The sequence below is a fragment of the Hyperoodon ampullatus genome (assembly GCF_949752795.1).
Source record: "Hyperoodon ampullatus genome assembly, chromosome: 11".
NCBI classification, from domain to species: domain Eukaryota; kingdom Metazoa; phylum Chordata; class Mammalia; order Artiodactyla; family Ziphiidae; genus Hyperoodon; species Hyperoodon ampullatus.
Window position 1 is genome coordinate 91,626,034 of NC_136924.1, and position 12,125 is coordinate 91,638,158.

At 35.2% G+C, this 12,125-nt stretch overlaps 1 protein-coding gene across 2 annotated transcripts in view; it reads right to left on the reverse strand.

Annotated features, from left to right (window-relative positions):
- Nucleotides 1-11,856, reverse strand: part of ATF7IP (activating transcription factor 7 interacting protein) — a gene marked incomplete at its 3' end in the record, with an annotated part of 63,160 nt that extends 51,304 nt beyond the window's left edge. Inside the window, exons 1-2 of one of the 2 annotated variants that reach the window (XM_079715121.1) lie at nucleotides 10,332-11,856; nucleotides 3,100-3,180 (exon numbers count right to left, since the gene is read on the reverse strand). In XM_079715121.1, coding sequence (XP_079571247.1) covers nucleotides 3,100-3,180; nucleotides 10,332-11,853 — 1,603 coding nt within the window. In that variant the 5' untranslated portion in view covers nucleotides 11,854-11,856. Of the gene's footprint in view, nucleotides 1-3,099; nucleotides 3,184-10,331 lie in introns of both variants that reach the window. The other variant, XM_079715120.1, reaches the window with a different exon arrangement.
- Between the last annotated feature and the right edge of the window lie 269 nt (nucleotides 11,857-12,125).

Sequence of the window (12,125 nt, forward strand, 5' to 3'; positions counted from 1 at the left end):
ACTAGCAATCAGAATCCAACAATACATTAAAAGGACCATACACCACGATCAAGTGGGGTTTATCCAAGGATGCAAGGATTTTTCAATATCCGCAAGTCAATCAGTGTGATACACCACATCAACAAACTGAAGAATAAAAACCATATTATCATCTCAATAGATGCAGAAAAAGCTTTTGACAAAATTCAACACCAATTTATGATAAAAACTCTCCAGAATGTGGGCATGGGGGAATATACCTCAACATAATAAAGGCCATATACGACAAACCTACAGCTAACATCTCACCCAACGGTGAAAAGCTAAAAGTATTTCCTCTAAGATCAGGAACAAGACAAGGATGTCCACTCTCACCACTTTTATTCAACATAGTTTTGGAAGTCCTAGCCACAGCAATCAGAGAAGAAAAAGAAATAAAAGGAATCCAAATTGGAAAAGAAGAAGTTAAACTGCCACTGTTTGCAGATGACACTATACATAGAAAATCCCAAAGATGCTACCAGAAAACTATTAGAACTCATCAATGAATTTGGTAAAGTTGCAGGTTACAAAATTAATACACAGAAATCTGTTGCATTTCTATACACTAACAACAAAAGATCAGAAAGAGAAATTCAAGAAACAATCCCATTTACCATCACATCAAAAAGAATAAAATATCTAGGAATAAACCTATCTAAGGAGACAAAAGACCTGTACTCCAAAAACTGTAAGACACTGATGAAAGATATCGAAGATGACACAAACAGATGGGAAGATACACCGTGTTCTTGGATTGGAAAAGTCAATATTGTCAAAACGACTATAGTACCTACCCAAGGCAATCTAGAGATTCAGTGCAATCCCTATCAAATTACCAATGGCATTTTTCACAGAACTAGAACAAAAAAATCTTAAAATTTGTATGGAGACACAAAAGAACCCAATAGCCAAAGCAATCTTGAGAAAGAAAAACAGAGCTGGAGGAATCAGGCTCCCTGACTTCAGACTCCAATACAAAGATATAGTAATCAAAACAGTATGGTACTGGCACAAAAACAGAAACATAGATCAATGGAACAGGATAGAAAGCCCACAAATAAACCCACACACCTATGGTCAATTAATCTATGACAAAGGAGGTAAGACTATACAACAGAGGAAAGACAGTCTCTTCAAGTGCTGGGAAAACTGGACAGCTGCATGTAAAAATATGAAATTAGAACATTCTTTAACACCATACACAAAACTAAGCTCAAAATGGATTAAAGACCTAAATGTGAGACCGGACACTATAAAACTCCTAGAGGAGAACATAGGCAGAACACTCTGACGTAAATCACAGCAATATCTTTTTCAATCTGTCTCCCAGAGTAATGGAAATAAAACCAAAAATAAACAAATGGGACCTAATTAAACTCAAAAGCTTTTGCACAGCAAAGGAAACCATAAACACAATGAAAAGACAACCCACAGAAGGGGAGAAATATTTGCAAATGATGTAACTGACAAGGGATTAGTCTACAAAATATACAAACAGCTTATGTGGCTTAATATCATCAAAACAAACAACCCAATCAAAAAATGGGCAGGAGACCTAAATAGACATTTCTCCAAAGAAGACATACAGATGGCCAAGAAGCACATGAAAAGATGTTCAACATTGTTAATTATTAGAGAAATGTAAATCAAAACTACAATGAGATATCACCTCACACCAGTCAAAATGGCTATCACCAAAAAAATCCACAAACAACAAATGCTGGAGAGGGTGTGGAGAGAAGGGAACCCTGCTACACTGTTTGTGGGAATGTAAATTGGTACAGCCACTATGGAGAACAGTATGGAGGTTCCTTAGAAAACTAAACATAGGGCTACCATAGGATCCTGCAATCCCACTCCTGGGCGTATATCTGGAGAAAAACATAGTCCAAAGGATACATGTACCCCAATGTTCATTGCAGCACTGTTTACGATAGCCAAGACATGGAAGCAACCTAAATTTCCATCGACAGAGGAATGGATAATTAAGCTGCGGTACATATATACAATGGACTATTACTCAGCCATTAAAAAGAATGAAATAATGCCATTTGCAGCAACATGGGTGGACCTAGAGATGGTCATACTGAGTGAAGTAAGTCACAACAGAGAAAGAGAAATATCGTACGATATCACTTATATACATAATCTAAAAAGAAATGACACAAATGAACTTATTTACAAAACAGAAACAGACTCACATTCTTAGAGAATGAACTTATTGTTACTGGGGGGTGGGGGAAGCGTGGAGGGAAGGGATAGTTAGGGAGTGTGGGATTGACATGTACACACTGCTATAATTAAAATGGATAGCCAACAAGGACCTACTGTATAACACAGGGAACTCTGCTCAATATTATGTAACTATCTAAATGGGGAAAAAATTTGAAAAAGAATTGATACGTGTACATGTATAACTGAATCACTTTGCTGTACACCTGAAACTACCACAACATTGGAAATAAATACTCCAATATAAAATAAAAAGTTAAAAAAAAGAAGATGTAAAAAATTTAGAACTGTGTCTGGTACATAGGTAAGTGTTATCAACACAGTTGCTTTTATTATTATTAAGTAGTAGTATTACTGAAAGTTTAAAAAAATAATAACTTACATAGTCACAGATGGAGAGCAGTATGACAGGGAGAGGTACAGAACCCAACCTAATGACATTCAGTAACGTCGTTTCCCCTTCTCATACAGCTTAAGAACTTTAAGTAGATTGAGACACATACTTCCATTTGCCTGTATCATCCCAGACAAAATTCCTATGGTCCAATGCTCTAAAAGCAAATCTAAAACAATTTCTCTCAAGACATTCAGATAGCACCTTACTACATAGTAAGCGTAAATCTTTCTATGGAGCAATGGAAAGAATAAATAAATAAAACAATAAAATACATGAAATAATTAATACTTTCAAAGATCCTTGGGTTAGCCATCAACAAAACGATTTAACTGTGGCTTACTTAAACTGAAAAATTTTACAAGCATCTCATGGACAGAAAAGTATTTTCCACAGCCTTAAAAGCAGAAACAATTTTTAAAACTATTTCAGGTTTGTTTGTACATGCTTACTTTTCTCAGAAGGTCTTTCATCTTCATGTATTACTTGCTCTTCTTCCTCAGGTTTGCTGTCCTTTTCATTACTTTCTACTTCTTCTGTAACAAAAATAGAAAAGGAAATTTTCTTCTATCAGAATTTGTAACAGTTCATTATAATTTATACTTTTGCTGTAATTATCCAGTCGATAATATTTTAGGAAATCAGGTTCTCAAAATGTAAAATATTGGGAATAAAAAGGGGGCATGGACTGGTGGAAATAAGTGGACAAGTCTAGTTTTAAATGTTTCTGCAAGTTCATAATAAACTCTTAACATGGAAAAAAATTAAATAATATAGATTTTAAAACAAAGAATCTTAGTAATTTACTGTCATCAATAGATTAATAAAATGTGAAAACAACTACTATAAAGCATTCAGACTCCTTTACATTCAATTATTAAAACTAAAACACTGGTTGTGGCAATTACAAAAAAAAATTATAAATTAGTGGCGAACTCAGAAAACCTAATATTTTGACCAGACAGGTTGAATCATTAGGTTATTTTAACGGTTATGGATAGGGAAAAGCTATCCTAAAGATAATAAAAGTTTTACTTAAAAGTAATAGCTACTTTGATACCAGTGCCAACAACTAACTTAGCTCGGTGCTTGACATATATTAGTTCGTATCCCCCCAAAAAATCCTACACTATAAACAGTATTTTTGCCATCATATATATAGATGAGGAAAGTAACGCTCAGAAAGGTTAAGTAACTTTCACAACAGGCACATAAAATCTAACAACTAAAGAGTGCTACCAAAAAGTATTGCTAAAAATAGCCATACAATTGCTTTGTTACAACAAGTAAAATTCCAGAGGCTCCAGAAATGGCCTTTGGTCAATCAGTCTGTAGCTCCTCAACTAACTTAATCATTCAGGGGAGAAGAACAAGTCACTAACATGTTTAGGTTTCTATTTTTCCCCCTTACATCCCTGCAAGTGGCTCCCCCGCAGCTTCAATAAAGCATGCCGTATTTCATCATATTCTACAACCACAATTAAACAAACAATCATGGGTATATAGAACTATATAAAGATTTTGATATGGCATCTCTGCTCCAAACACCAGGGTTTTAATGTCAACAGCCCTGATGGTAGAAGTCAAGGTTAAAAAAACTTAAAAGAATTTTTAGGTGAAAATAGGCAGAGACTAGGATCATTGATGAACCTATTGCAATGTTTTTCACACTAAGATAAACAATAAAGCTGTAAAACGTGAACACTGTAATGCAAAAGAAGGACGCTTACACAGTACATATAAAGATTACTGAGACTATTTTTAAACTTTAACATAAATGAATATTAAAAAATTAACTTTCCATTTACCACCCTATGCTCATTAAGAAATTTTTTTTAAGATCTCATCCCTCAACACCAGTTCAATGAAATGAAAGTTTGTTTTGCTCCCTTGTAGACTGCACACTCATTACACAGCATTTTTTCCTATATATACTTTTCCAAGTTTTCCTGCCTTTAATATTGAGGATGGTGACTGCTATAGTTTCCTAGTTTCCAGAAACACAGAGTAATTGGGTTGCTTAAGATGAAGGTTTACTTAGTCTTTATTTAGCAAACCATCCTTCCACCCAAAGAACAAAATTAGCCCTGGCTCCAATTAGGGTTACTTCAAGCCAGATCAGAAAACAACAAAGCAAACTGGCCTGGTTTGCTCTGCCTCTTTTATGCATATGTTAGCTCCCTCTCCCCCCACAGACATGTCAAGCTTAGCTCCCAATTCCTTCATTTTATTCAAACAACTCCTCTTATCATCAAATTCCCATTTTCCAGGTATGTTTAGAAGATATGACTGGATTCTCAATACTTAAAACACTCATTAGGAGTTTGAAATAGACAAACAGAATTAAAATTTAGGCTTGAGTTTTATATAATAAAGAAGTTGGGATTTAAAAAAATGGTACTAACAGAGTCTATAGGAGTAAGGCCCTATATATTTCTTTAATTTTTTGTTGTTGTTGTTGTTCACAAAGCCTGTAGAGAATCTAAGTGAACCTCCATCAACTCAGAATAATAATCAGACGCTCAGGTACACAGTGTTATATATAATTTCAAGTAGTTTCTGGGACTCCTAAAACTCATCCAAATACTTGAGTTAAGAATGTCTTTTTTAGAAGCTGTCTTCATTCACAGTTTCTGCTATAATTCCTCCCATCTTGAGTATAGCCTCATATATTGGCATACATTCACAAACAGTTCTATCTGTGGTATTCTTTCCTTTCAACCAGACTAGACAGTAAGCTCCTTAAGAGCAGGTACCAAACCTTGTAATTTTGGTAACCCTAAAAACTTTGGGGAAGAGCTGAGACAAAGTAGAGATTTAATATCTTTCTAATGACTGTTATCTTTAATAAAATTCATTAAATGAAGGTGGAAAAACTGTATTGTAGAGGATTAGAAGACAGAATTTACATGAGGGGTTGGTTTCCCATTTTCAGAATTACATAGAACTTTATTCCAAGAAAATACGGACAAAACCGTTGCCCTGGATCAGGGGTTGGCAAACATTTTCTGTAAATGGCCAAAACGAAGTATTTTCGATCTTGTGGGCTCTATGGTCTCTGACACAACTACTCAATTCTGTCCTTATGGTGGGAATTGATGATAAACAATATGCAATATGTAAACAAATAGATGTGGCTATGTTCCAACAAACCTTTATTGACCAAAAACAGTTAAGGCCTATAGGTCACAGTTTGCCAATCCCCTGTCTTAGATTAATGGCTCTACGAGAATACTTAAAACAAAAAATTCCTACAGACTAACTGAAGACAATATATCCATCAGAAAAAATGGGCAAAGCAGAGGAACAAGCAATTTATAGATAAGGAATTCTCAGCCTCACAAGAGGAATCAGAAAAAGGTGGCATTACTGGCAATGTGACTTTTCCAGAAAATTTTTAAAAGCTTTATTTAACTAATACAAATCTCTAAATAGTAGCTTCCACAGTAAGTTTTTGTGCTCCCTTTTAAAGCAAACTTTGGGGGGTAAGTTACATTTTATTATCTCCAATTCTTCTCCTCCCCTTCTCTCTGAAACTCAATTATCAACTAGGCTTTCAACTGCACTGCCCCCTGTCAAGGTCATAAATGATATCCGGGTCATTAAATATTTCTCTTCCATCTTAACTGAACAAACAGCTGCATTTAATACACAAATAGAGTTAATCCTTCCTCCTCAAAACATTCTTTACTTGACTTCTAAGACAACAAAATCTCCTAATTTTCTTTCTAGCTGAAGTTTTTTCTCGGTCTCCTTTGCTGGTTCTTCCTCATATCTTCAACCTCTAAATACGGGACTGCCAAAGACCTCAGTTCTCGGATCTCCTCTCACTGAGTTATACTCACTCTGAGGTGATTTCACCTCATCACTCAACTTCGACTAATGTCTATATGGTATCTACCCCTAATTTTTTCTAGACAGTCCAAGCCTCTGCTCTAAAATCCAGACACATATCTAACTCAGGCAACAATCGTCATTTGAAACTCATCTTCCTCCCACACTCCCCTTTCCAAAACCTGCTTCATCTTTGATCTCCCTCAACTCTGAAAAGAAAAACCTGCAACTTCTACAACAATGTACAGGAATACAAGATTCCATAAAGAAAATCCAAGTACGTAAGACACAGCTGAATATAAATGGGCTGAGATAATAAAGAATTTTAGCTGAACACATTAAATAGTGAAAACAAAATATCAGTAAATTTTAATTATCTAAACCATGGCAATTCTACCACTATTAACCTAAAGCAAAATTAGACAGAAACCTTAAATTCTATTCCCATGCAATTATCCTCATTAGCATTTATGTTCATCTAATTTATCTTAAGGATCCAATGAAAGGGAAAAATAACAAGATATTTTAAAAATCTGAAATAATATTTGGAAGGAAATTATGTCAGAGCTTAGGGTAAAATCTTATTTACTTTGAAACAGATTTTTCTCCTCAAAAATATTAAGAAAAAACAATGTTTAAAAAATTTGAAAAGCCGAGTAGAAAAGAGCTCTCCCTCTCATTTTTACATAAGAAACAAAATGAGAAGGGCCAAAAGGGAAGAAAATAGAGAATGCAGTAGCCTGAAAGCTAAGGAGAATCTCAAGAGGGAGGAATTGTTATTAAGAGGTCATCTAAATATGAGAATAAAGACAAATAAAGGATGCCCCTGGATTTAACAACATGAGCATCAATGTCACTCCACTGAGAACAATTAGGAAAGAGGCTGGGAACGTGGAAATCACAATTCAATTAAGTTAAAGAGTAAACAGGAGGAGATGAAACTGTGCTAGCTTTGTTAACATAACTTGAAGAATGGCACTGAAAGAGAGGAAAGATGGAACAGTAGTAGAGGAGAGTATATGGTATGGAGAATACATGGAAGGTAGCTAATATGTGTACCTCCTCTGGTGTTGTTTGAATGTTCCCAAAGAGAAATCTTTATTTTCCTAGACTTCTTAAACAGACTGTGATTGTAAACATTTAATGAGTATCAGGTATTATACAGTATTAAGCAACAATATGACAGTGTCCTCAGGCCTACTAAGGAATATCTGCAATAGTTTTTTAGGTCTTTCATCTATCTTTGTAAACCTGAAATAGCTTTTCCATTTGTTTTCAGATATCTTTCATTATTTTTTGCTGCTGCTCATACCCATAACTGCTATATTTAAAACAAATTAGCTAAAGTGTCTGAAATAACAGAGGTTTATGTTTTCCTACTAGTACAGCACATAAATGTTAGTACTTAGAGGGAAAAGCCAGACTTATAATCCTGTGTTCTGAAAAGATTAAAAATTAGTCAAGAATAAAGAAGCTGAAGAAAGTAATACCTCAACAGATGAACAACAGCAAATATGACATGTAACAGATTCTACTACCATATAAACAGAACAGAGAACAGTTTAAGAACCAATGAAGAAACCATACTTCAACTTACAATACACAAAATCTCCTCTGGGTCAGGGGACAGAAAATAAAAGTTCAGTTACCAGCTAAGAAATTAAATCTATCACTAAACCTACTCTAACAGCATACAATCAAATAAAAGTCTAAAAGTAACCAAAAATAAACCGAACTCTGAATTTTCAAAGTATACAATAGGGATGGCTTAATATTCATCTTTCTGCATTTAACCACTGGGTGGGAGGGATGGTCTCCAATCTCCAAGATTCTGACATAAAGGTAAAATGTATAAACTCATTAAATAATTAAGCTTCAATTTGCTATGACTTTCTTATACACACTACCAAAAGATTTTTTTAAGGACTTACCCCAATATTACTCTCTATATTCTTACTGGAAAATGAGTGAAGTTCTCCTTAAACATTGTTATTTATTATCTTTCCAAAATGTAAATTTCATTGTGTCATTCTTCTCTGCTTGAAATCATTCAATGGCTCCCCCGTGTTAGTATGTTTTAGCATTGTAAGCAAGGTACTCCATAACACTCTTCTATTACCAATTAATTAATTCTACAAACATTTACTGAGCACTAACTGTGACCCAAGCATTATTTTGGCCTGATTATGATGGCTCAAAGCAGGGGTGATAGCAATGAAGATGGTATGAAGAGACTGCATTCTAGATCTATTCTGAAAGTAGCACCAACAGGATTTCCTGATAGATTGGATATGGACTATGAATGAAAAAAATAAGAATGGCGCCAAGATTTTTGGCCTGAGCAAGTAGTATGGAGCTGCAATTAAGAGGGATTATCTTCATTAAAACCCTATGTTACACACAGAGTGAAAGGAAAGTGCTTCCCTGAATACATCTATATTCTCATAAAGTTACTCTCCTCTAAACTCCCAGCATACCAATTTAACATTACTACTGTATTCACAACCATGTATTTAATGGCTTGCAATTTAATTCTTGTCAGAATCCTCAGGGCAAGTAATAAACTTTATCTTTAAATCCCCAAGCCAAGAAGAGCTTGGCCTTTCTATATATACAGGTTTAATAAACGAATGAATGCTCTTTGGGAATGAAGTCATTTTTTAATAAGAAAAAGTTTCTATCTCCAAAGGTGGGTATGATATATTGGGGGGGGGGAGGTAATCCTCTGTGTCTTCTAGGCTTTTTTTTCTTGGAACAAACTAAAAACCAGATGTTGTTTTTCTTATTACAAGGTCACTCCACTCACAGGGCTCTAAGGCTAAGAGAATGTGACACGATGGGAACATAAAGGTATTCACACCAGTCTGAAAGTAACTGAGAAAGTTTCACAAAGGAATGATGTTTGAGTTTGACCATGAAAGCAAAGTAGGATTTTTCTTAATCGCTTTTTTCTCTAGTAATTAATAAAAGAGATGGAAAAGACAGGCATTGACCAAATCATGAAGTTTATATAGCTTTTATATAAGGAGTTTGAAATTACCCTAAAAGTATTGGGTTGGCCAAAAAGTTTGTTCAATTCTAACTAAAAATAAAGGACAAATTTTTCATTTTCACCAAGAATTGTATTGAACAGTGTATTCACTAACCAAACTAACTTTTTGGCCAACCCAATAATAGTGATCTAATGAAAGAGAGGAACACAATCAAATAAAAGAGATTTAAGTTATTGAGAGATCATTCAGAAAATGAGGGGAGTACGTTAGGTAGAATCAAGAAGGCTTAGGAAGCAAATGGATAAAGTCTTTATCAGACATATAATTAGACCTCTAGGTTCTTGGCTTCCAGCAATGGTGGTGCCATTCCCTGGACAAAGAATATTAAAAGAATCAGATTTCAACTGGAAAATTAATTGTAAAATGGAATTTGTTATACTTGAAGCAAATAAATTAAACTAGTAGGTTTTTAGATTCAAAGTTATTTGGCTGCTAAGTGATAGCATGAACAATTGCTAGGATTTTGATCAGTTATATACTGGAAATTGTTATATCATGGTGTTATACTGGTCCATCTTATCTCTATTCCCAGTCTATAAGTCCCTTAAGGGCAAGTGCAAAATTTTCTACTTATTTTATCTCCCTTCTCAGCACTTCACACAATGCTGCTCTCAGAGTGGTTCTCTGTAATTCTAAATTCTGTGAAGTTAAGAACCTATGAAGTTAAGAGATCATTCTAGTCACCATCATTCTCAACTTTCTCTGTAACTAAAAGAAATTTAAACTTTAAGAGAATGTTTTACTAAGCAGTTTATCAAAGCTAATCAAAATCTTTAGAATTTAAATAATATGCTAACCTGGAGAGCATGTCTCATTTTGTGATACAACTTCAGACTCATCCTTTTCACCCGAAATATCCTCTTCATCAGAGAGGACCAAAAAGGCTTCTTTTGGCAAACTCTCACTACTTTCTTGTTTAGATGGTGAACCAAAAGAACCTTCCATCTTTTCTTCCAAATCTGGATTTGTCTCATCAATTGGAAGGAGAGAAGCTTTAGAAAAGCAAGTAAGTTCATCTTCAGCAGGTGCAAGCTTTTCCAAAATAGGAATGATTTCATCTGTCTCCATAGAATCTGTATTTTCTAAGACATTCTCATTTTTGTCATCTTTTATAACATTTTCACTAATGGTTTCTGCAAGGTCTGCAGAATTTTCTTCTTCAGTCTTTTCACTTTGGTCAATCTCAATACTGCTAGATATAGCTTCCTCTCCAAGAGCAGATTCTGTGGTAGCATCTTCTTCTACCTTCTTTTCAGGAGACACATCTGAACAAATAATTGTATCATCTATTTCTAGAGCTTCTGCATCAACATTACTATCAGCTTTATTTTTCTCATCAAATGGAAAAATTTGATCTAACTTTTCATCATCTCCATTTTTTTCAAGAAAATCATCACCTTTATTGCTACTAGGCTCTGTACTATCAGTTTCAGGAACTGGTTCACAAACTGGTACAGAACTTGGTTCAAAGGTGGGATCAAAGACTGACTCAGAAGTTGGTTCATCAGAAATTGGTTCATCAGAGGCTGGATCACCAGAGGCCGAATCACCAGAAGCTGGATCACCAGAAGCCAGATCACCAGAGCCTGGATCATCAGAGGCCAGTGATTCAAAAGCATGATCACCAGAGGCTGGATCATCAGATGCTGAATCACTGGAGACCAGTTCAGTGGAGACCGATTCACCAGGGACTGGTTTATTGGAGACCAGTTCATCAGATACTGGCTCACTGGAGACCAGTTCACTGGAGACCAGTTCACCGGAGGCAAGATCACCAGAGACAGGATCACCAGAAGCAGGATCAACAGAGGTGGGATCACCAGAGGTGGGATCACCAGAGGTTACTGCTTCAGAGGCCAAGTCTCCAGAGGCAGAATCTCCAGATACCAGACCTCTACCAGCTAGCGCACCAGAGGCTGTATCAGCAGAAGATGGTTCAGCAGTCAGTTTAGAGGCTAGTTCAGGAGTTATATTATTAGGAGACACAGGTTCACACTTTAAATCATCATCCTGCTTGTTTTTTACATTAACATTTAAGGTAGAGGGTGTTTCTTTCCATTCTGATTTACTTTTTTCAGGGTCAAAACAAAGCTCTTCAATGCCATTCACCTCTTCCTTGTCATTAATATAATCCATATTTTCCAAAGGTGAGGTTGGGTCCAAGTCTCCATTTTCATGGTTGCCATTTAACAGCTTGACATCAGTTTTCAACAGTTCTTCTTTGACCTTGTACACTGCTTCAAGTTGCTGACGATCACTCACTCGCATTGTTTTTCGAGCCTTAAAGACTTTTCTCTGAGGTTCTTCTATACTATCCATTTTGAATCTTTAAAAAGAGAAAGAGAAAGACAGAGTTTAACAATTGAAACCGAAGCCACCTAATTACAGACTTACTGCAAACTGATCTTATAAGCAAGCAGCCCTTTATGTAATTTTGAAATAATTACATATAGAAAGCATAATGATCCTTGCTGTGTGTTAATTTTCATATTTATTGAATTTATATAATATAAAATTGATAATAGATACAGTTCACAGGAGATCAATTACTAGGCAGTATTAGGAAAAAAGTGATTAATTTCTAGTTTTCA